Raw genomic sequence first — 25,734 nt, forward strand, 5'->3', positions numbered from 1 at the left:
TAGTAGTCTTCACTCCCTGTGAGGGCTCTAGGGGAGAATCCATTCTTTGCCTCTTTCAGCTTCTGTTGCTTCTGGACATTCCTTGGCATGTTGTCGCATAACTCCAATTTCTGTCTCAGTGGTCATGGTGCTCTCTTTTCTTTCTATAATATCCCCTGATTCACTCTAATAAAGAGGCATTACATTTAGGATTCACCTGGATAATATAAGAATGATCTTATCTCAAGATCCTTACATTTGCAAAGACCCTTTTTCCAAATAAGGTAACATTCCTAGGTTTCAAGAATTAAGATGTGGACGTACCGTTTTAGGGGTCACCATTCAATCTATTACAGGGGATTTAGGAATGGAGGTAAGAAAAAAACCTTCTCAGTGGATGGCTGTCAGAGTGTTGTATCTGCAAAATCAGTAAACATTTTATAATACCCAAATTTATAGTCCTGGGACAGCTTCAGTTAATGTTATTATGCTGGATGATAATTCTCCTCAGTTTTCTTAGTCTCTGCCTGAAAGCTGGAAGCATAAACTGTTAAAAGTGGGAAAATGTTAGCACATAATGGGCATTTTCTCTATTTTGGAGGACAAACTGATTTTAAACTGTGGATGATATGTTTATATCCCTCTACTCCATGATCACCAGGTTCACAAAAGTCACTCATCATTTATTTCCTGAATTTGAGGACTTCTGTATCTGCTAGCTCACATTCAGCCACCTTTGATCCTTTCTGAAAGTGGAGTGTGAAACTGAATACACAAACAGACAAATGCTAGTCTTTATATAAAAATAGAACTTTAACTCATAACCTGCAACAACTAACCCAGGAAGCTAAACACAATCTCTGCAGTAATCCATTCAGGAAGTCAAACAACCTCTGTAGCAATCAGTCCAAAACAGCCAGGGCATGATCGACAACTGACAGCTTCCCTAATTTTTGGCCCTGCTTACAAATTGGGACTAAGCGTAGAAAACCAAACATGCTCCCCCAGCAGATCAACATAAGACGCCATGCTTCTTGTTAGCCTGCCTCCAGCTTCCCCATGCCAACAACCTCCAATCAGCGCATACCTAAAGCCTTCTTTTTTCCACTATAAAGCTTTCCCACTCCTTTGCCTGCCTTTCAGTCTTTGAAGAATAAAAGTGCTAGTAACTGGCTGCTTGTTATAGCAATATCTGAATAACCTTTAATTGTTCACATTTGACTGCTCTTTGTTCATTCCCATAGGAGACATGGGAAAGTTTGGGATGCTCTTTCACTCACTGCAATGGAGATGTAAGCCTTTATGAAGCTGACCTCAGTCCCATTCTCTTAGATCCTCACTTAAAAGAAGTATTGACAATTATGACTTTCAAGGGAGGTAATAGTTCTAAACTGTTAGTAGTGCTGCAATAAAAGTAGCTACTGGGTACCATCTGGGTCATAAAGAAAAATGGTATTTCATTATATTAGGGAGGAGGAGGTCACAAAAGGCATCTTAGAGAAATTTTACTTGAAATAGCAGTAATTACTTGTCAAGCAGATGGCAGGACTATGTAGGCCTGCAAGTATGTACAAAAAGGCAAGATAATGCAAAGCTGAAACCTTTAGGAAACTACAAATAGGATAAGTAGGGTTAATAGGGGAGAGTGTTGGATGTAACTAAAAGGTGAGAAAATAATAATGTACAGAGGTTTGTTTCAGAGAATGAGTATGGAGTTTAATTTTAACCTATAGATCAATACTTTTCAAGAATTAGTGTGTTATCTGAAGCAACTCATTTAAAATTCAAATATCTTTGCCCAGATTTAGAGGTATGGGGAAGTGTTCAGGAATCTGCATATTCATTGAGTTCTCCAGATGATTCTGAGGAATGTGGTTTTCATACACCACACTGAGAAATGTTTGCTACAGGCAATATAAACTTGATTAGACTTAAGTTTTAGAAAGATCCCTCCAATTCTATTATTCTCAACTTTAGGTGCACGTTAGAATCATTAAAGGTAGGATCCAGACATTGTGGTTTTTAAAGTTCCTCAGGTGATTCCAAAGTTCAGTCAAGTTTGAAAAGTCCTCATTTAGAATCAATGCAAAGGGCAGATATTAGATTAGTAAAAGTGGAAGTCGGGAGTTAAGACATTGCAATAGCACAGCAAGAGTGCTGAGGACAGGAACAAGGGCAATAGCTGGAGCACTGGAGAAGTAACTGAGGTATTAAGACTAGCTCGTCTAAGGTTTGTTGCCTGATTACATACAGAGGTGAGGGAGTGGATGATATTTAAGAATGACTCTCAGGATTCTGAGTTGAGATTTGAGTGGGTGGAGGTGCCATTCAGCAATATAGAAATCACAGGAGAAACAGATTTGGAGGAAGAGTGCCATTTTATAGCACAGGTAGAGACCAAGGGAGGAGTGACCTAAAATTATTGGTATTCTTTAGTATCGGTTCCTAGAGTTTAGTGTACCAAAAAAAAATTACCTGAGGAATTTGTTTACAATACAAATTCTTATTCCCTCCCTCATTTCCATTTAGGAGAATTTGGAAAGGATTCCAGTGATCTTTTTCTTTTCTTTTTTTAAGCAGCCTTAGTACAGTATGTAGGCTTTTGTTAAAAGTACTGAGAAATATTTAAAAAATAATGCTGAAAGTAAATTGAAAATTGCATTAAAGGTCTACTTCATGCCTATAAAGTGGCAGCTACTAGTGATTTAAAATAAAAGTTTTATATCAATAGATAGATATTTAACAAAATTTTTACACAGTTTTATAAAATGTTCACAGTGTAATAGAGAAATTATTTTAATGCGTGATAAAGATCCACATGTTAATGATTACAACTTAGTCTAGGTAACAATTAACTTTAATGAAACAGTTATATTGTTAGAATTAGAGTAACTGATGTATATGGAAGTATATGCAGATCCACCTTGATAAACATCTTTTGTGTCGTTGCTGCCCATTCATTCCATCTTCAGGAATTTCAGAATTTCTTTGTTCTCCTTTGCCTTATGAAACATTTCAAAATCCTAAAAAGAATAAAAATTAACTCATAATGTGAATACTGATAATTCCCAATTATGAAGTTATTAAACTCAAGTGTCTAGGTAAGTTTGCTAATAACCTTCCCTGGGTCTTTGCATGCAAACTGCTGCCAGCTAAGTTAGATTAAAAAAAAAAATTTCCTCAGAATAGCAGTCACTTCATGCTATAATGTGTGTGATGAAAAATACTGCATAAGTATCCCAAACAAGCAGCATGATACAGTTTCTTTTTATGATCTTTTCATAATAAAATACAAATTGCCTTTCTTCAAGAACATAAGTTATTACATAAATAGATAAACTTGACCCTCACACCCCATAATTTACTGTTTCCACAGTATATGACTTTAAAATATGAAATAAAAATAAAAAATATATAGACATTTATTCTTACTCCACAATATTCTTGGCCATTGAATATCTGAGGTGGTAGAGCCTTAGAGATGGAAACCTTCATCTTCATTTCTTGAAGCATTTTCAAACTGACAGAAATATCTATTAATTCATATTTTATTTTGTAAGTATCTAAAATTCTGGTAACTTCTTCCTGTCTCTGCTTCACCTAGATAGACAAAGATAAAAATATATTAATAAACTGATTTCATTTTATGTTTTTATTTTCCCTGTTCATTATGCTATGTAAGAGGAGCAGCTTTTATAATGGTATGATATTTTTTGAGGAGCAAAAGTTAGGTAATTTTCTTGTGAGATGTATACATATCTTATAAATAAACATCGCTCTATATTATATGTTACATATGTATATACACATAGTATGCATGTAATATATAAATATGTTTAATACATAAATATGAAGAATTACAGTCAATGGGGGCTGAAAATATCTAATTAATTATAAATATTTAACAAATTCTTTTCATACTGGGCATGAAGTGTTATGAACATTCTGCTAACAGTTCAAGCAGGCTTTTGAACTCATCACAGCATTAATTTATGCTAATACATAGTAACTGTGTAGAAAATGGACATGATATCAGGTTTTTAAATTTGAGGGAAAGTTAATGCCAGTTCTAAAACCGTAATCAGGCTGGCAGAGATCAAGATGGTAGAGAAAAAGGATATATTGCTCACTTCCCCATCCTCACCACCATCCAAAATACATCTACATGTGGAATGATTTTCACTGAAAACTAACTAGAAACTGGCAGAAGGACACCTGTACAACCAAGGCTGTAAGAAAGATACATATGTAATCATATAGGAAGGGAAGAAAAGTGGTTAGGTCAGGACTTGTCCTGGGAGGGGACTCAGAGGAAAAGAAAGATTGTGCCAGCAGACACAGACCCTAGGGAGTGAATGGGTCAGGGCACAGACTGGGCTTCCCAGTCCTCAGGTCCTATGTGGAGATAACAAATGCTTTTCTCTGGTTGAAGGACCACTGGGGCAGATAGGCAGGAAAAGCCAGTACTCCAATGTAAGTAGCACTCACTTGTGCTGGCTTGCCCTGGAGGCAGGGTAGAGAAAAAGTCTGCCTTAGTGGTTGCTGGCTTTCCAACAACTTCCTCGCCATGTACCCCAGCTTGAACAGAGCAAATGTTCTGAGCCCCCCTCTCTCCTTGCTACAGTGCAGCACTGGATCTGGGGCAGCCAAGACTAAGGAAAAGATTCAATCTTAGGACTCAGAAGTGACCTGGTCCCAAGGCAGAGTCCAAGTAAGGCTGTGGTGGCCATTGTGGGCCCTTACTCACGTGGCACTCCAGAAGCAGCCCAAATTTCTGATGGCAACTACTTGGCCACAGCTCACCTCCCCATACATTCAGAGAAACCATACAGTCCCTGATTCCCTTGCGGAGCAGTGCAGGCTGGGAATGGTAATCAGCTGTGAGAGACAAAGGTATCTTGCCCCTAAGGAGGGCAAAGAGAGGACTGCTCTAGTGGCTGCTGGGTTTCCAGCAACCACTTGCCATGTGGCCCAGCAGAGTGAGCCTAGCCCAAGCAGAGCAAACACTCCAACACTGCTCAGACTACGCCACTGTGTGGCATTGGATCTGGGATGAGCAAAACCAGGAAAAGGCTCAACCATGGTCTGTGCCTAAGTGGAGACACAGACAATTACACAGGGAGTACATCAGATTTCTGTATGTGCACAGGCCCTACTTGTTTCAGCACTTCTCTCTTCTGTGGAAAATATTCAAGTGGGGGTAGTGGGAAAAACAAACACTTAAAGGAAACAGAGCCATCCCAAGAATGACCCTTGGGGCTACTGCTCCAGCAACCTGGGATCAGACTTTGCACCTGACAAGGCTGTGATGGGCACTGAGCTGGGGGAAAGTCCTGCCTCACACCCTGCACAGGCTCTAGCACCTCCATCTCTAGCCCCACCCACTACCAAGGTGATAGCTACCAGCACACCCTAAGGAAAAAAATTACTGGCATCCACATAAAATCCAGCCTTCCCAGTAAAGGTACTGGGCACAATCAATCTACATAAGGATGCTCCCACATAAGAATACACCTTCATGACCACAATATGTAGCTGGTTCACCTAAATTCATAGAGGCAGAAAAAGTTAAATAAAATGAAAAGGCAGAGGAACTACTCTCAATTGAAAACAAGAGAAAACCCTTGAAAAAAATAATGAGATGAAAATAAACAATTTACCAGACTGAGAATTCAAAACACTGGTAATAAAATGTTAAATTAATTAGGAAAAAGAATTAATCTAAACACTGAACATTTAAACAAGGAAACTATAAAACAGATCAAATCAAAAATAAATAATTCAATAGATGAAATTAAAAAAAACACACCAGAAGGAATGAAAAGAGGACTAAGTGATACAGAAGAACACATAAGTGATCTGGAAGATAGAATAATGGAAATCACCCAACCAGAAATGTAGAAAGAAAAAAATTAAAGAATTTGAAAGCAATCTAAGAGATCTCTGAATAACATCAAGGACTCCAACATTCACAGTATAGGGGTTACAGAAGAAGAGAGAGAAGAGGGTCGAAAAAGTATTTGAAGAAATTATGGAGGAAAACTTCCCAAACCTGAAGAAGGAAACAGATATCCAGATACAGGAAGCACAGAGGGTCCCAAACAAGATGAACTAAAAGCCTTTACTCTAAATTCAGTAACAAGGCAGGATGCCTACTCTGGATACTTCTGTAACATAGTAGTGACATCGTAGCCACAGCAATCAGACAAGAAAAAGAAATAAAAGCCATTCAAATTAGAAGGAAAGAAGTAAAACTGTCATTATTTGCAGATGACATGATACTTATATTGAAAACCCTAAAGTCTCCATGCAAGAACAATTAGAACTGATAAATAAATTCAGAAAACTTGCAGGATACAAGATTAATGTACAGAAATCTGTTTTATTTCTAAATTCTAATAATGAACTATCAGAAAAAGAAAGTTAAAAAATTCCATTTAAAATAACATCAAAAAATAAAATACCAAGGAAAAAACTTTAAAAAAAGGTGAAATACCTATACATTGAAAACCAGAAAACACTGATGAAGGAAATTGAAGATGATACAAGAAATGAAAAGATAGTTTATGTTCTTGGGTTGGAAGAATTAATGTTGTTAAAATGGACATAGTATCCAAAACAATGTAAAGACTTGATGCAATTCCTGTCAAAATACCCATGACATTTTTCACAGAACTAGAACAAATAATTCTAAAATTCATATGGAAACACAAAAGACCCCAAATTGCCAACCAATCTTAAGAAAAACAGCAAAGCTGGAGGAATCATGTGTCCAGACTTCAGACTATACTACAAAGCTACAGTAATCAAAACAGTATGATATCGGCACAAGATCAGACACCTAGATCAATGCAACAGAAAAGAGAGCCCAGAAATAAACTCACACACCTATAGTCAACTAATCTATGACAAAGGGGACTAGAATATACAAGGGACAAAATACAGTCTCTTCAACAGATAGTGCTAGGAAAACTGGACAGCTACATGTAAAACAATGAAATTAGAACACTACCACACATCATATACAAAAATAACTCAAAATATAATAAAGACCACAACCAAGGCCTGAAAACATAAATTCCTAGAAAAGAACACAGGTGTAACACTCTTTGACATAGATTACGGCAATATATTTTTGGATCTGTCTCCTAAGGCAAAAGAAATAAAACCAAAAATAAATAAATGGGACTTAAATAAATCTTTTGCACAGAAAAATGAAACCATCAATAAAATCAAAAGACAACCTACACAATGAGAGACGAGGCCAAAATGGTGGAGTAGTAGGATGCTCGTAGCTCACCCTCTCCCACAGATACACCAAGACTCACATTCACGGACCCGCTCAGCCAATCACAGCACCTGCGGAACTCCGACAAAACATTGTCCTCTTCAAAAGACAAAGATGCCAAAAATCTATTTTATTCCTACATAGGCATTAGATAGATAAATAAATAAACTTTTTAAGGACCACAATAGATAATTGATAATCCATAAGCCACAGTGCCAAAGAGATATAGCAAAATGAAGATCAGAGAAACAATTCCCAATTAAAAGAACAAGAGAAATTGCCTGAAAGAATGATCAATAAAATAGACATCGATAGCCTACTAGATCAAGATTTCAAAAAAGGACTGATCAAAGTATTGAAGGAACTAAAAGAGATAGTGTTTAGAGATATAAAATGTCAGAAATGAAATTGAAGCTATAAAGAAGAGCAAAGTAGAACTGGTTAACTCATTGGCTGAGATGAGAACTGACCTAAAGGCTGTGCAAAGCAGACTAGATAATGCAGAGGAAAGAACTAGTGACCTAGAAGACAGCACAACAGAAAGAACCCAATCAGAACAACTGCAAGATAAAAAAATAATAACAAATGAAAACGATATAAGGGACCTATGAGATAATATAAAGCGTACCAATCTTCACATAATAGGGGTCCCAGAAGGGGAAAAAAGATCAAAGAAGATTGAAATAGTTTTTGAAGAAATCATGACTGTAAACTTCCCAAACTTAAAGAAAGAATCAGATATCCAAGTACAGGAAGCTCAGAGGTCTCAAAAAGGAAGAACCCAAAAAGACCCACACCAAGACATATCATAATGGCCAGAGTCAAGGATAAAGAAATGATCCTAAAGGCAGCAAGAGAAAAGCAAACAGTGAGTTACAAGGGAACCCCCATAAGTCTCTCAGCTGATTTCTCTACACAAACACTTACAGGCCAGAAGGGAGTGCCAAGATATATTCAAACTCCTGAATGAAAAAAGATGCAGCCTAGAGTACTTTATCCAGCAAGGCTATCCTAAGGATAGAAGGAGAGATAAAGAATTTCACAGACAAGCAAAAACTAAAAGAGTTTAGCAACACTAAACCCATGCTAAAAGAAATATTGAGAAGTCTACTCTAAATAGAAAAGCAGCAGGATGCTACAGAAATGAGAAACTCATAACTGGAAAGGTGATAACTCATGAATTACAAATAAAATAAACACGAAATTGTAAAAGAAGAGATTGAAATCATTAAGAGTGGAAGAGGGAAGCAAGAAAATATACAGTATTTATTTTTCTTTGTTTTCTTTAATTTTTTGTTTTCAGTAGGATGGGATCAAGATATAGTAATGGGTTAATAGACTAACAGAAAAGGGTAACCACAAGCCAAAAACTTACAAGGGAGTCACAAAAACTAAATAAAATCCAACATAATACAAAGGAAAATTACCAAACTACAAAAGGAATAAGAAAGGAACAAAGAGGAAATACCAAATCAACTGCAAAGGTAAGTTCAAAACGGCAATAAACACACATCTATCATTAATTACTGTAAATGTTAATAGACTAAATGCTCCAGTCAAAAGACATAGAGTGGCAAACTGGTTAATAAAGCAAGAATCTTCCATATGCTGCATGCAAGAGACCCACTTTAGGGAGAAGGACACATATAGATTGAGAGTGAAAGGATGCATGCAAATGGAAAAGCCAAAAAAGTAGGTGCTGCAGTACTGATTTCAGACAAAATAGACTTTAAAACAAAGGCCATGAAGAAAGATAAAGAAGGACATTTTATAATGATTAAAGGAGTAATACAAGATGAGGATATTACACTCGTTAATATACATGCACCCAATATAGGAGCACCTAAATACATAAAAAAATTACGAAGAGAGATAAAGGGGGGTATTGATGGGAATACAATCATAGTCGGAGATTTTAACACCACATTAACATCACTAGACACAACTTCCAGACAGAAAATAAATAAGGCAACAGAGAAATTAAATGATACAATAGAAAAATTAGATTTGGAGGATATTTTCAGAGCATTACACCCCCAGAAATAGGATATACATTATTTTCAAGTGCACATGGAACATTTTCTAGGATTGATCATGTACTTGGGCCCAAATGAAACCTCAACAATTTTAACAAGATAGAAAATTATCTCAAGCAACTTTACTGACCACAATCCCATGAAACTAGAAATCAACAACAGAGAAACAAAGGAGAAAAAAAGGAAAACATGGAGATTAAAAAATATGCTATTAAAAAAACAGTGGGTCAATGAGGAAATCAAAGCTGAAATTAAAAAATACCTTGAGACAAATGAAAATGAGAGCACAACCACACAAAATTTATGGGACACAGCAAAGGCAGTGCTAAGAGGGAAGTTTATAGCAATACAGGCCTTCCTCAAAAAAGAAGAACAATCTCAAAGAAACAATTTGACCCACCAACTAAAACAACTAGAAAAAGAAGAACAAAAAACCCCAAAAGGCAGCAGAAGGAAGGAAATACTAAAGATCAGGGAGGAAATAAATAAAATAGAGTTTTAAAAAAACATAGAAAAAATCAATCAAACCAAAAGCTGGTTTTTTGAAAAAGTAAATAAAGTCGACAAACCTCTGACCAAACTCACAAAGAAGAAAAAAGAGAGAGCACAAATTAGCAAAATAAGAAAGGAAAATGGAGAAATTACAACAAACAAAATAGAAATACAGAATATCATATGAGAATATTATGAAAAAGTATATGGAACCAAACTGGATAACCTAGAGGAGATGGACAAGTTTCTGGAAACATACTGTCCACCAAGAATGAATCAAGAAGAAACTGACCACTTGAACAAACCAATCACTAGAAATGAAATCGAAATAGCAATAAAAAACCTCCCTACAAATAATAGTCCAGGACTGGACAGCTTCACCAGGTAATTCTACCAAACATACAACGAAGATTTCATACTAGTCCTTCTCAAACTCTTCCAGATGACTGAAAAGGAGGGAATACTCCCAAACTCATTCTATGGAGCCACCATCACCCTGATACCAAAACCAGGCAAAGACACTACCAAAAAAGAGAATTATAGGCCAATATCACTGATGAACATAGGTGCCAAAATCCTCACCAAAATTTTAGCAAATAGAATCCAACAACACATAAAAAAGATTATACATCATGACGAAGTGGGGTTCACCCCAGGGACACAAGGCTGGTTCAACATACGCAAATCAATCAATGTAACACATCATATCAACAAGAGAAAGGACATAAACCACATGATCATCTCAATAGATGCGGAAAAAGCATTTGATAAAATTCAACACCCATTTATGATAAAAACTCTCACTAAAGTGGGTATGGAGGGAACATATCTCAACATAATAAAAGCTATATATGACAAACGTACAGCCAGCATAGTACTCAATGGTGAAAAACTCAAAAGCTTCCCACTAAAATCTGGGACAAGATAAGGATGCCCATTATCACCACTCCTATTCAACATAGTGTTGGGAGTCCTAGCCACAGCAATCAGGCAAGAGAGAGAAATAAAAGGGATCCAAATTGGAAAAGAGGAGGTAAAAGTGTCACTATATGCTGATGACATGTTACTATATATAGAAGACCCTAAAAGTTCCACACAAAAACTACTAGAGCTGATCAAATAATTCAGCAGAGTATCAGGTTACAAGATTAACGTTCAAAAATCAGTTGAATTTCTTTACACTAACGATAAATCAACAGAAGAAGAAAGTAAAGAAACAATCCCCTTTAAAATAGCACCCAAAGTAATAAAATATCTGGGAATAAATCTAACTAAGGAAGTGAAAGAATTATACACAGAAGACTATAAACCATTGATGAAGGAAATTAAAGAAGACTTTAAAAAATGGAAAGATATCCCATGCTCTTGGATTGGAAGAATCAATATTGTTAAAATGGTCACACTGCTCAAGGCAATCTACAGATTTAATGATCCCTATCAAATTACCCAGGACATATTTCACAGAACTAGATTAAATCATAATACAATTTATATGGAACTACAAAAGACCTAGAATTGCCAAAGCATTACTGAAGAGAAAGAAAGAGGCTGGAGGAATTACTCTCCCAGACTTCAGACAACACTGTAGAGTTACAGTCATCAAGACAGCATGGTATTGGTACAAAAACAGACATATGGACCAATGGAACAGAATGGAGAGCCCAGAAATGAACCCACAAATTTTGGTCAACTCATCTTTGACAAAGGAGGCAAGAATATGCAATGCAATAAAGACAGTCCCTTCAGCAAATGGTGTTGGGAAAACTGGACAGCAGCATGTAAATCAATAGGTAGAACACTCCCTTACATTATACACAAAAATAAACTCAAAATGGATCAAAGACTTAAACATATGACAAGAAGAAAACATAGGCAAAACATTATCTGACATACATCTCAAAAATGCCCTCCTAGAACAGTCTACCCAAGGAATAGAAATAAAAGCAAGAATAAACAAATGGGACCTATTGAAACTTACAAGCTTCTGCACAGCAAAGGAAACCATAAGTAAAACAAAAAGACAACCTACAGAATGGGAGAAAATTTTTGCAAATGAAACTGACTGACAAAGGCTTGATCTCCAGAATGTATAAGCAGTTCACACGACTTAATAAGAAACAACCAAACAACCCAATCCAAAAATAGGCAAAAGACCTAAAAAAGCAATTCTCCAAGGAAGACATGCAAATGATCAATAGGCACATGAAAAAATGCTCAATATCACTAATTATCAGAGAAATGCCGATCAAAACTACAATGAGGTATCACATCGCACCAGTCAGAATGGCCATCATTCAAAAATCCACAAATGACAAATGCTGGAGAGGCTGTGGAATAAGGGGAACCCTCCTACACTGCTGGTGGGAATGTAGTTTGGTGCAGCCATTATGGAAAACAGTATGGAGATTCTTCAAAAGACTAAGAATAGACTTACCATATGACCCAGGAATCCTGCTGCTGGGCATATATCCAGACGGAACCCCACTTCAGGATGACACCTGCACCCCAATGTTCGTAGCAGCACTATTTACAATAGCCAAGACATAGAAACAGCTTAAATGTCCATCAACGGATGAGTGGATAAAGAAGAAGTGGTATATTTACACAATGGAATACTACTCAGCCATAAAAAATGACAACATATCGCCATTTGCAGCAATATGGATGCTCCTGGAGAATGTCACTCTAAGTGAAGTAAGCCAGAAAGAGAAAGAAAACTACCATATGAGATCGCTCATATGTGGAATCTATTAGAAACAAACAAAGCATAAATACAAAACAGAAACAGACTCATAGACATAGAATACAAACTTGTGTTTGCCAAGGGGATGGAGGGTAGGAAGGGATAGACGGGATTTCAAAATTGTAGCATAGATAAACAGGATTATACTGTATAGCACAGGGAAATATACACAAGATCTTATGGTAGCTCACAGAGAAAAAAATTTGACAATGAATATATGTATGTTCATGTATAACTAAAATTGTGCTCTACACTGGAATTTGACACAACATTGTAGAATGATTATAAATCAATAAAAGAAAACTTAAAAAAATTAAAAAAGACAACCTACACAATGAGAGAAAATATTTGCAAATGATATGACTGACAAAAGGTTACCATCCAAAATATTTAAAGAGCTTAAACAACTCAATATAAAAAGTAAACCCAATTAAAAATTGGGCAGAAGGCCTGAAGAAACATTTTTTCCTAAGAAGAAATATGGATGGCTAACAGGCACATGAAATGGTGCTTCACATCACTAATTATTGGAGAAATGCTAATCAAAACAACAGTGAGATATCATCACTTCACACCTGTGAGAATTGTTATCATCAAAGTCTACAAATAACCAATGTTGGAGAGGATGTTGAGAAAAGTGACCCCTAGTACGTTGTTGTTGCGAAGATAAATTGTTGTAGCCACTCTGGAAAGCAGTATGGAGTTTCCTCAAAAAACTAAAACTACCATATGATCCAGTAATTCCACTCCTAGGTATGTATCCAGAAAAAATGATGACATTAATTTGAAAAGATATATGCACCCTAGTGTTCATAGCAGCGCTATTTACAATTTCCAAGATATGTAAACAACCTATGCACATTATCAGATGAATAGATAAAGATGCGGTGTGTATCAGTTGATCAATTCTTGTTATGCCCGCTTATATAAACAGTTAGATTTGTGTCATCTGTTACTACTGTATTTCCCTCCATTGTCTTTTCCCCTAAATCACAGACAACTAAAATAAAATTGTCATAGCCGGATATCTTTTAAAAATACACACTACTATTAAAGTAAAATTGTAATAGTTATCTATTAAACTTGTTTTATAAATAGAAATTAAAAAAATATATATCAGAAATATTAAATTTGAAGTTTCTACATTTTCATATGACAGTCTTGAACATTTTTGTCACATAAAATCTCTGACGTTAGAATGAGAAAACTTATGTGAAAGCATTTTGACAAGTACAAACCCCAGTCTACTCAAGTGGGATTTCTGTGAAAGGGCATGTCAGTAGGCTTTTTGTTTGACTACTTGAAAATGTAATCGAGTCACACTCACGCTTAGGAAAACTGCTTATTTCTGACGTATAGCTGAGAAATTTCCGAAATTCCAAAATGCAACATTTCCACTTTCTGAGGCTCATTTGTCTTTAAAATTGCAGAAACACGGTGCATGTGACTTTAGCCACACTTCTATAGTGGTTTTTCAAAACCTTCTCAGAGGAACCCATTAAGAGAAGAACTATTGCTTAGACCAGTGCTAGTCAGAGGGTGGTTCATAAGCCTGGCATCATCAGCCTTACTCCACTCCAAAACTACACAGTCAGAGTCTACAGTGGGTCTCAGGAGTGTTTTAATAAGTCCTCCAGATTATTTTTATATTACAGTTTGAGTGACACAAATCAACATTTGGGTGAATCTTCTATTGCATCCACTTCAGTCCTTACAGATTTCAAATCATTCCCTCTTACAGACTCAGTACCATATCCAATAACAATTCACAGTGTTTAAAAAAAATAACTAGTCAAATGGCCTGTAATTTTCTTTTTTAAACTAATACTTGTTATTGTTTCTTAATATCCAGGTGAAATCTCTAATCTACCTGATGAGGCTTATGAAAAGTAATGTATTCTTTCTAGGCTCAGATCAAATCTCATTCCTTGCACCTGTCATGGTATCTGGCACACATCGGGAGTGTGATGAATGTTTCTCAACCATTTATAACCAATTCCAAATCTTTCAGTTTTCATGCTTCTCCAAAAACTTTGCAGAATGAAGTTTCTAGTCATATAATGGTCCTTCTATAACTGAGCTGTCTTATGTGATAACCACTAGTCATATGTGACTATGAAGCACTTGTAGTGTGGCTAGTCCAAAATTAGATGTGCTATAAATGCAAAATACATACTGAATTTTGAGGATTTAATATGAAAAAATAATATATTCCTATCTTTATACTGATTATATGTTGCAATAGTAACATTTAGTATATTTTGTGTTAAATAAAATATTAAAATCTCATCTATTTTTTAAGTGGCTACTAGAAAATTTTAAATTACTTATGTGGCTCACAATATATTGCTGCTGGAAAACATTGCTCTATAATATTTTGTACATCTTGGTCAAGATGATTCTCCTTAGTTCTAATTAAGCTAAAGAAATGACTGATCTGTGCAAATATACCTTCTTAGGAATTAATCAGTTTGTATTTTTGTGGTTGCCAAGACTTATCTAAGGATTTTGGCCATTCACTGGCATTTTTCCTCTCCCGTCTTAAACAGAGTTCTTTATCTCATCCATTCGAAACATCCACAAAATTACTGGAAGCTCTTAAGATGGTTGAACTCAGGACACAGAAACCTCCCAGATCAGGTCTTAGAGCACAACCTGGGTGAGGGTATTAATGAAGTTCTCTGTTCTCTCCCGCACTTCCCACCCCCAAAAACCTACAGAGGAGGGAACTGAAGAATGGAAGGCAGGAAGGGGATGGTAATGGCTCAGCACAATCCTTAAGTCCCCAACTGGGATGTCTTCACTTAAGTCATTTTTCTGCCCGCTAAGGCCCTTTTCTTTCCACTCACCTCCCTAGACCCTGACACGCTGGTGTAATAGACTTTAATGGAGCTCATTGTTTCCACTCTGAGGCTACTTTGCAGAAGTAACCCGAATTCTGCCACTTCACCGCTGCTTCCGGATCAGCAACGTTAGGCACTGTGTCCCAACACCCGGCCCTTCTCCAGGGTCGTTGCTAACGGCCCGAGGCCCTGCGCTCACGATTGGCTGGGAAACAAGAGCCCTTGTGGCGCAAGCTTGTGCACATTCCAGGAACTCCAGGTGCCTGGTGAGGCGGAGGCTGTGGCTCCCACTGGCCTCGGGGGAGGGGCTGAATTCTCAGGGAGAATAAAGCTTAGTTAAAGTTTTTTCTCTCTCCTCATCTGTGAGGCCCAGGGGAGGAATAGCAGGGGAACCATAGCACTCTACATTCCTGCTGCCCCTTCTCCTGTCTCCCTGGTTGGGAATGGTGGTGAGCCTGAGCTTTCATGCTTGAGAAACATGGCCATGTCTGAACGGCCGAGACACCAGAGGGAGAAAATGGCCAAAATACAAAGTGATGAGTGAAGAAAACATATAAATTAAAACTTGTGTTGTCTAGGTTTGTAGGAACAGCGCAAATGGAACCGATATTTACCTGGATGGGTCTGGACCACCATAGCAGTCTTACATTTTCTCTTAGCCCAGAGAAGTGCCTCCTTTCCCTCTCCAGTCCCCCTACCCCACCTGCTTCTTGAGCATGTGCTTTGCAAGAGGCACCCTTTCTCTCTGGGAGTTGACCTTTGGGTTTGTGTGATAGTGGGTGCAAATAGTCCCTGACTCCTAGAACTTCCTCTCCACCCCTTTGTAAAAAGATAACCTGGTACTTTAAAGACCATTTCCTCTTCAATATCTTCATAACTCATTCCAGCGTTTATTTTCGAGTTTTAATCTTTTCCAGTATTTAAAGATCACTGTAATATTTCCAGGATTTTTTTGGTTTGGCAAAAATGGGCAATGAAAATTGAGAGTAAAGTGCCAGAGAACCTCAGCACCAGATTTTCTGTTAGGCAGATTTGGATTCCAGTTCATAACTATGCATCTTGGGCAAATTATTTCCTTCTGAATGTCAGTTTCTCTATTATTAAAGTGAGAAAGGTGATGTCTACCTGACAGCATCATAGTGAAGGGTAAAAGAATTTAGTATGTACAAGTGTTTAGCATACAATCTGACACGCAGGTAGTTCAGAAAATGATGATGATTACTTTAGATGATAATAAATGCCATACTCATTGCATGCTGCTTGGAAACAAACACATCAATATGAATAAGAAAAAACCAAAGTGATAACTGATAAGACAAGGTAAATGCAATATAGAGAAATCTACCAGGCTAGGTGAGTCAAGGCCCTTCAGGGATCTGAAGAATTGAGACTGAAACTGAAAACTGAAGGATATATAGTCTGCCAGGAAATTATAAGAGTAAAAGAATTTTAGGAACAGTCATGAAGCAACATGGTAATTGGAACTTTGGGGAGCAAGTGGAGGAATAGAGGTTAAGGAAGTAAACAGGGAAAAGCACATAGACCTTCAGGTGTCATGTTTGATTTTGCTTTTTAGTCCTTTCCAGGCTGTTTTCTGTTTTGTGAAAATGTGGAAAATCATAACTTGAAGATTTGCTGAGAAGATTAAATAAACAACAGATGTCACCTAAAAGCATCTTTCACTTACGAGGTACACAATAAATTATGTCTATTCTTATTATTAGTCCATGGATGGTTAGAAGCCATTGAAGGATTTAGCAGGTTCATGTGAAAGATGGATAAATCTACAATGTCAAATGGATTTGAAAGGAGGCAAGATTGGAAGTAGCTACAACAATCCAAGAACAAAATGACAGTAGTGAAAGGTAGAGATATTTAGTACAGAGGACTGCTAGAATTTGGATCAGCTGGAAATAGAGAGGAGAAAGTCAGAGGAGATGGGATAAAACCAATGAAGGAGTTTAAGTTAGAAACAATTTGAGACCTCTATTTTCCTTTAATATTTCTTTGTGGTAGCAGTGGTAGAAAAAATTTTTTTAACAACTGTTTTCATTATCTTTCTGGTGTGGTATTGTGAAATAGTTCCTCATTTCACTGTGAACCATTCCGTTGGTTCCAAGCTAAATTAATGCACTATTTCTTACAAGAGGCTATCTTTGACAACCTAAAAAAAAATGGCCGATATGTATTTCAAAACTAGAATTAACCTATTCTATAGGATGTTTGTGATAATTATTTTAAAATAATTATTTGTAAAACAAGAGCTGCATTGATAATTGTAGCTGAAAGTATCAACTATGTAGAAATTTTGTTCATGCTTCCCAGTCTATTTTCACAGTTTTTATCTGGGTTTAAAATCATTTTAAAGAATGGGCCAGACACTTGTGAGATGGAGAAAATAAATTCTAAAGAAGATAGTGTTGTTTTTCTTGTCCTTTTATGTATGTGAATTATTTATTTTTAATCATACAAATAATACATGAATACATGCTCTTTGTAGATAAATTCAAACTCTATAGAAATATAGAAAGTGAAAAATAAAATTACCCTTTCACCTTCTGCCTGCCACCCTTCTCCCAGAGGAAACCACTATTAACAGTTTGATTTGTAGTCTTTTCCATTAACATGATTACATATATTAAGTCAATTAAAAGGGGAAAAAATTCTGTTACACCAGGAAAGTTAACCACACAGACTTTGAAGCCAGGTGGCCTGGGTTCTAACCCAGACTCTACCACTTACAACTGTGTGATAATGGATATCTTATCTAACTTCTCTACTCCTCAGTTTCCTCATAGGTAAAATGGCAATTATAATGTCTGTTTCAAAGAGATGTTAAAAGGATTAAATTAGTTAGTATATGTGAAATATTTAGAAAAGTGCTTGACACATAGTACACATACAACACATGATGGAATCATACTGTACATAAGGTTCTGCAACTTGCATTCCATCAGTAAACATAGAGGCAGTACAGTATAGTGATTAAGAGCATGAGTTCTGAGTCCAGTTGCCTGGTACAAATCTAATTCCACCCTTTGTGAACTTTCATATATACAACTTTCTCTGTTTCCTCTATAAAATGGAGATAATAGTTTCTGTTTTAAATTAAATCGTATGTGTATAACATTTAGAATGACTGTTATGTAGTAATTACTTCTCTTTATTATCATTCCATCATTAAAAATCTTATGAAATTTAGTTTTTCACATAATAGATATATCACAATTTAACCATTGTCTTACTGGTGGCCATTTAAGTTACTTTTAATTATTAATTGTTACAAAATATGCTGGTTACCATACTGCTTTTTAATACTTAAAAAATTAAAATAACCTTGTCTCTGTCTTCACTTGAATAAAGAAGGCTATTGCTGTTAACATTTCCCACTGTCATTGTCAGTTGCATCTTGAATAAATACTTTCAAGATCCTCTTTTAGTATGTGATCATTGCCATACCATATATGTGATCAACCCACATCACTTTCCTGTTAGTTGGTTCAGTCCTAGGGTATGACTGGAAAGCAGAACCATTTCATTTTGTGTGATTAAAATTATCCTTCTGAGGTGTAGGCAAGACCTGAGGAAAAAAACAAGCCAAAAGGGACTTTTCCTGAGTTTGGATTGTTGGAATCTCAGAAGACTAAATCTTAGTTACCCTGACATTTGGAAAAGGTAAGTTTGAATTCTTATGTATTTTAGTTCATATTATTTTAGTTTTTACCAAATGATTTAAAATATGAATAAGTAGGTTTCCTGGAAACATTTATAGTAGACATTATAGTCCTATTAAAAGAAAAGTGTATCTTTAATCAAGTCTATTTTTCCCTCTTGCACGCTTATAGAGTTTGTACAGAAAATTGAAAGTCTTAAAACTGTATTAAAGAATCATGCAAAAGACTGACATAAGTGCTTTGGGAAATAAGATTTAAGTCCAAAAAAAAAAAAAAAAAGAAAAGAAAAGAAGGGAAGAGGGAAGGAAAAAAGAAAGGGAGAGAGAAAAAAAGAAAAATGATGGCAGTGAATTTCATAAACTTATTTGCATTTAATTATTGAAAAATTAAGTGACTCTGTTTATAGTTTAAATCAGACAATTTGCATTTGTCCAAGCTATATATAAATATCCATTTCTTATACACATTGTAAGGTATATGTTTTTTATGTGATTCAAATGACATCAATTAAAGCACAGTTATGATCAATTCCTTGAAAGCAGGCTTGATTTTAAGCAAACTATTTGAAAATAGAGAAAGAGTTAAGCACTTTAACTAATAACTTTAAAATAAATCATGTATAATGATAGGCATATGCAGAATAGATAAACAAAATTATACTGTATAGCACAGGGAAATATATACAAGGTCTTGTGGTAGCTCACAGTGAAAAAAATGTGACAATGAATATATGTACGTTCATGTATAACTGAAAAATTGTGCTCAACACTGTAAAATCACTATAACTCAATAAAAAATGTTTAAAAAAATAAAATAAATCATTTATGACAATTGAATCTATATGAATACATTTGTATAAGTTTGTACTTTTTATTGAAGTATAGTTGATTTACAATATTGTGTTAGTTTCTGGTGTACAGCATAGTGATTCAGTTATACATATATTTTTTTCATATTCTTTTTCATTATAAGTTATTACAAGCTATTGAATATAGTTCCCTGTGCATTACAGTATGACCTTGTTGTTTATCTAGTTACACGGAGATTTTTCTTGTAGCTTTGCTTGTATAATATCTCTTGCCAAAGTTCAGTAGGTATTCTGTGAGAACTGTTCCACATGCAGATGTATTTTTGATGTATTTGTGGGAGGAGGTGAGCTCCATGTTTTTCTATTCCACCATCTTGAAGCCCTCCAAGTTTGTACTTTTAAAACACTTGCATGTACACCTTAAATATTATCCTGACAATAACCCTGTGAAGAAGCCAGGGGAACATTATTATCACCATTTAATTGAGAGGAAAATTGAGACACAAGAATGGTAAACAAATCACCTGACAGTAAAAAGTTAATGACAAAATTAGAACCCAAGTCTCTCTACTGCTAGTCTTATTCTCTATCCTTTGAGTAATACTGCCTCCTTAAATCTTTTGTGTTTTCATGTAGAAGTTAAATCTTCATTTCACAATTTAATGTACATTGCCTTAATGAGTTCTTTTATATTACAGGAATATATTACTTTCTTCTGGTTAGAAACTTTGTCTAATAAAATGCTTGGAGAAGCCTTCTTAATTGAACTCTTATACAAAGAACCACTTACATGTAAGAAAACCTCAAATGATGAAAAGGAAACTTGGAAAAAGCAGCTTTTAGATATAGATGACAATTCACTTTCCCCTTATAAAATGGAAAATCAAAATAAGGTTGTGAAAGAAAGTTTAACAGAGCAATGTAATGATACAAATATAATAAAACCTGTGGATGAGAAAACTGTAACAAAACGTAAAAGTGCATCACTTCCAGGAAATGTATCTGCTGCGTTGCCCATACCAAAGAGAGAACAACATGATGAAACACAAGTAGATTTATACCGATCTTGGTCATGTACAAGTATTTGCCAGAATTATCCTGATCTACAGATTGGAGGAGACCACGTGGGTAACATGTATGATTCAGGATGCTTTGTGGAACACATACGTGATGATACTTTTAATGGTCCTCTTTTACTTTCAGTAGATATACCTCTGGGACATTCTCCTATCTTTGAACCTCTAGATAAACTACCTACCTCAAAGATTTTGAATGGGGATGAAATTCGAGAAAAAAGTATGTTGTTTCATAAGAAGCCCATCTCTAATTCTATGCTTAATAGTTATATGGAAAAAAAAGTGGACGAACTCTACAAACAGTTTTTGGAAGAAAATCTTACTAGGTGCTGCTCCATAACCAATCTTATGGCTTCCAATTTACTAATGAATAATGTAAATCAGATAAGCTTTCAAATCTCTCAAGAGCAGAACATAGAGGCATCGAAAGTTCGGGAAGCTCTCTTACACTCTTTAGCAAGATGTAATCTCTGTAACTTTTCCTGTGGAAATAGTTCTGAATTCAGCACTCCTTACTTACAAATATCAAACCAGAGAAGTAGGGAACATGTATTACATCTACAATAAGAACCAACTGTAGGTTTGTTGGATTGTTTTATGAGACTGGAGTAACAGTAGTATTCTCTGGCTTATTGTGCCACATCAGGCCCTTTGGGGTATGGTTATTACAGATAAATTATTTGACCAATTGTACATCTGAATTCTTGTAGGAGACAATTTTAATAATTAAATTTTATGACCATAAATTCTAATTGTTTTTGACATCTTTAATGGTTGCTACATTCAAGTTTGATGTGCTTATCTATTTAATTGTCAGAGCATCCCAAGTTAATCACTTCACACTCACTCATCAGATTTATTTACCACACAAGTGATAAAAAAAAAAGTGGAACAAGGAGAGGATTATTGTTCTCAGCTACTGAAAAGACCAGTAGAAACTGTATCAGAAGGGAGCATTTATTTTTCTACAAAAATGTTTAAAGACATGAATAGTACTTAAACACCATTCTTTTTATTTTCAACAGATAGAATCGTTCACACTGTCAATCAGCAATTCTTCAAAGAAATGTTGGATTTAAATTATATTTGAAAGAAATATGGAAGGAGGACTTAAGGAAAAATGGAGAATTTGCCATTAACATTTGCAACTAAACTTGATGCTTCCTTGATCTTTCTTGGGACAAGCATCAACTTTTTTATATCACTCTGCTATGCATGGTGTTTTTCAGCAATGGGAGGAAGGAAAGCGTATAGGGAGAGTGAACAGAGTACATAGAGAATCACCTAGAAATAAAGAGGCTTTCTTGGCAACTTTTTACACTTCTCAGATTATCCTCAGTCAAGATCCTGGTTTAGGATAAAAGTCAGTAGAATGTTATGGCAATTTTGGAATTTAATTAATTAATTAATAAAATAAACATGACATACCTAAAGGAATGGTATGGTTTATTGCAGTCTTGGAACAAGATCCTATACTTGACAGCTAACACTTCTCTCTTGGATAGTAAAATGATTGACATGTACTTTTGTTTGTAAAATTAAATGGTATGAATTTATGTTATGGAATTTTTATGTTTTCATTATATGTTAATAAGATTTGTACCTTAGAAATCCCATATTCCCCCCTAATTATCTCTTTGGTCTTTGATTAAATGTTAAAGAATGAGTTATCCAGATGTCCTTACAGCTTGTTCATTTTGATCATACAACCTTTAGTTTATTTTCATCGTCTTCAAATTTCTATGATCTAATAACAAATATGCCTGAATTACCTTGTTTTTATTTTCATCGGTACTTGCCCCAGCATCTTCTTCCGTAACCTTTCCAATTCATATCCATCATTCTGACATTGATTCTGAAGAAACAATGGGCAAAGATTTCGGAAAAACTGACTTAGTGTCTTGTAGATACTGAAAAATGGTTGTGTATACATTGTTTTATATATTGCTAAATTTATACTTTTAATATGTTACCAAAATAATGAAATATTAATGTCAAGCTTTATCTTTTCTAAAGTGAATTAAATGTTGGGCAACATTATTTGTGTGAAATTTTCTAAGATATTATAATATGTATTAATACTTTATGAAGTGTATATATTCATAAATAGTATTAAGACTACATAGTATTATGTAAAAAAGCACAATATTTAGCTAGTATAAAATTTACAAATGCATTTAATTATACTCTCAGACTTCAATTTTCTCCCTCCTGTTTATGTCACCAAAATGCTTATCTAAAGATACTTATTGTTAAAATGGCCTAAGAATTCAATGCAATATTTAACCAAGGAAAGAAGATAAATTTAGTATTATTTTCACCTTGACCTCATACCTGCTGACTTTAATGCTTGACTTAGATATGCTTATGGGACTGTGTTTAGCATATTTTCACCTTAAGTAGTCACTCTTCATTCTGTCTTTCATCATGGGTTTCACTTATATGACCATACAGTTCCCTTTAAAATGTTATTTGAAATGTATGAAATGATTAATTTCTTTCTGTCTCACTTTTTCAGAAGTTGAAAGTATTACTTTTGTGCTTCTGTGAAAATGGAGAATGTTTTTGATTCATCAGTTGGGGAGGATCATAAAATTTCTGTGTAGGGAAAAATTTTAGGAGGTTAAGAATGATGCCCACTACAATGCTGCTCCTTACCTGTGTAGGTCAGTGTAATTTATATCCCATCTTTGGATTTCAGGTCACTATTTTAGGTCCCAGAGTGGGTTTGACCCAGTTTCAAGTAATTTTCTGTCAGGAGTATCCCTAAATCATTAAAAAAAAAATTCAAGAGATAGACTATTCTGGACTCCTGGGGTTTTTAGGCTTCATCTATCTGTCTCATGGGTTAGTCTTTAAAAGAAGCCAGTCTCCCTGAGGTTCTTAAGACCAACGATAACACTGACCTGGTCCACTCAAAGTTATAAGCAGACTTTCTGGTTCTTTCCAATCTTACCTTTAACATTTGGGTCTTATCAAAACTGATTTTTGGAAGTGGAAAAACAAAATAAATAGTTCTCTACGGATATCTTTTCACATGCAATTTCCCTTTAAGTGCAGCTGCTTTGTGGGCAGGAGTAGAGTAGATCATTATAAATATACAAATATATTTATCTTTAAATACAATGAATTTCTTTTCAGGTAATCTGACTAATATAGCATTACTACATAATGCATATTTGGATGAAAGGTGGAGGGATGGCTTGATGAGGATTAGTATGTGCAATAAACTGGAATAATTATGCAGTTAAGTAGAAAATTGGTTGCAGTTAATACAAGAAGGAAAGAAATAAGTAAATTGACAACAACAGATATCTGTTAAATCAAATTTCAAGTGATTTAATGTTTTCATGACTAGTCATTTGTATGGAAATTAACCAATCAGCTACTTATGTGTGAAAGTCAATGAAAAACAAAGTAATATTTGAAAGCAAAAAAAAAAAAATGATGGCAAAAAATGTTCTCTTCATGGTAAAATAAAGATACCTGCCCTTTTGAAAAATGCTTATTGGAAATTTGGGACTTTTAATCCCCAATCATGTAGTATTCTTTTCTTCAAGGTTTAGCAAAAATTTATAGAAATGTTGGTTTCATATTTATTATAGTGTAAATGCACTTCATCACTTGTAATTTTATGAGATAACTTTTACATAATTATGTTAAGATCACAGCGATAAACATGAGGAGAACTAAATTAAGGTATACTGACATCAGTTAAAAATACTGAATCATTGTTCTGGGCAGTTAATTCTTTGAATTTTTGTGCTATTTCTATTTAAAGCTGAGAAATTTGTAGCTTACAGAATTACATTGTAGTTCTGGTTTTTACTTCCCTAAATTAATAGAGGCAGTTTATCATGAGAAACATAAATTGTCATAAGACCTTGGTTTTAGCTGAGAGTGATTGAAATTCATTGGTCAGCTACTTCTTGAAATTTATTTCCCTCTACAATTGTAAACTGGACTCATATCTGACAAATGAACTCTTGAGCAGAATTGAAAAAGTTTAAGAGGCTGGTCAGGATTTCAGTGACTTATGTAGTTCTGCCCCTTTCCTTTAAGGGTTCAGCTCTGCTTTAGGGAAGCTATACAATTGTAGAGCACCCTTGTATTCCCCATAGATGAGGCTTAGAAATTGATTTCTAAGAGTTCAAATGACAGGGACCATCTTGCACCTGGAGAAGACTTCTAAGGCCAGTTCAAGATCAGAGTGAATTCTCAGAGCTTTTCATCCTCTAGGAATATTTATCCTCAGGACACTCCAGGCACTAGGAGAAACTGACTGGCTCTTTATTCATTAAACAAATATTTATTGAGCACTGTGATAGGCAATCCCAATAAATGATGAACAAAATTGATGCTTTTACTGCTTTTAACTGAGTTTATAGTTCAGCTGATGATAGAATCAAAGAACAAAAGTAAATTACCACAAGACTATTTTAGGGCCATGAAAGTTATAACACGTAGCTCTAGATTACGTATGCTGGTAGTTCTACCTGCCTGGCTTACTTTTAATCTAGTCTGAATCTTGTATCCAGAGCTGCTATTTGGTGTCATTCACCAGCATACCTCTATTTATTATTAAACATGTTGAAATATTTCTGTGACAACTTGTGTGAAGCTGCCACCACTAACTCTCCAAGTCCTAACCCCCCATAACTACCTTGGCCACTCTAATCCCTGCTTCTGGATCCTTATATCTTCTTATGATCCAGCAAGTAAACAGACAAATGAGAGATCTTTAATACCCAACTCTAGTACTATCTATGACACTTCTTATTCATATAAATTGTTA

General features: G+C 35.2%; 2 protein-coding genes across 3 annotated transcripts; one reads left to right on the top strand and one right to left on the bottom strand.

The window, feature by feature from the left end:
* Positions 1 to 2,898: 2,898 nt before the first annotated feature.
* On the bottom strand, positions 2,899 to 15,513 carry LOC141576448 (SH3 domain-binding glutamic acid-rich-like protein 3). The gene is made up of 3 exons (XM_074359916.1): positions 15,388 to 15,513; positions 3,412 to 3,579; positions 2,899 to 3,002 (listed from the first exon to the last, which is right to left on the bottom strand). The coding sequence occupies exons 1-3, from the start codon at positions 15,433 to 15,435 to the stop codon at positions 2,937 to 2,939; spliced, it is 282 nt and encodes a 93-aa protein (XP_074216017.1). The 5' UTR covers positions 15,436 to 15,513; the 3' UTR covers positions 2,899 to 2,936.
* Positions 15,514 to 15,700: 187 nt separating this feature from the next.
* LOC105064750 (TLR adapter interacting with SLC15A4 on the lysosome-like) lies at positions 15,701 to 22,609 on the top strand. 2 transcript variants are annotated; one of them, XM_045512668.2, is made up of 3 exons: positions 15,701 to 17,071; positions 18,955 to 19,056; positions 20,562 to 22,609. In XM_045512668.2, exon 3 carries the CDS (start codon positions 20,604 to 20,606, stop codon positions 21,504 to 21,506), a length of 903 nt encoding a protein of 300 aa, XP_045368624.1. In that variant the 5' UTR covers positions 15,701 to 17,071; positions 18,955 to 19,056; positions 20,562 to 20,603; the 3' UTR covers positions 21,507 to 22,609. The 2 variants fall into 2 exon arrangements, with proteins under 2 accessions (XP_045368624.1, XP_010948051.1); XM_010949749.3 differs by lacking the exon at positions 15,701 to 17,071 and having other exon boundaries at positions 17,081 to 19,056.
* The last annotated feature ends 3,125 nt before the right edge of the window (positions 22,610 to 25,734 follow it).

This window comes from Camelus bactrianus, chromosome X (assembly GCF_048773025.1).
Source record: "Camelus bactrianus isolate YW-2024 breed Bactrian camel chromosome X, ASM4877302v1, whole genome shotgun sequence".
NCBI classification, from domain to species: domain Eukaryota; kingdom Metazoa; phylum Chordata; class Mammalia; order Artiodactyla; family Camelidae; genus Camelus; species Camelus bactrianus.

What these genes read in the sequence shown, in the direction of transcription:
- LOC141576448 (XM_074359916.1), bottom strand. Translation starts at nt 15,435, where the DNA reads ATGAGCTCCATTAAAGTCTATTACACCAGCGTGTCAGGGTCTAGGGAG. An exon ending in GCGTGTCAGGGTCTAGGGAG is followed by an intron (nt 3,580 to 15,387) that starts GTGAGTGGAAAG and finishes TTGTCTATCTAG; the next exon opens with GTGAAGCAGAGACAGGAAGA. An exon ending in ATGGCCAAGAATATTGTGGA is followed by an intron (nt 3,003 to 3,411) that starts GTAAGAATAAAT and finishes TATTCTTTTTAG; the next exon opens with GATTTTGAAATGTTTCATAA.
- LOC105064750 (XM_045512668.2), top strand. Translation starts at nt 20,604, where the DNA reads ATGCTTGGAGAAGCCTTCTTAATTGAACTCTTATACAAAGAACCACTT.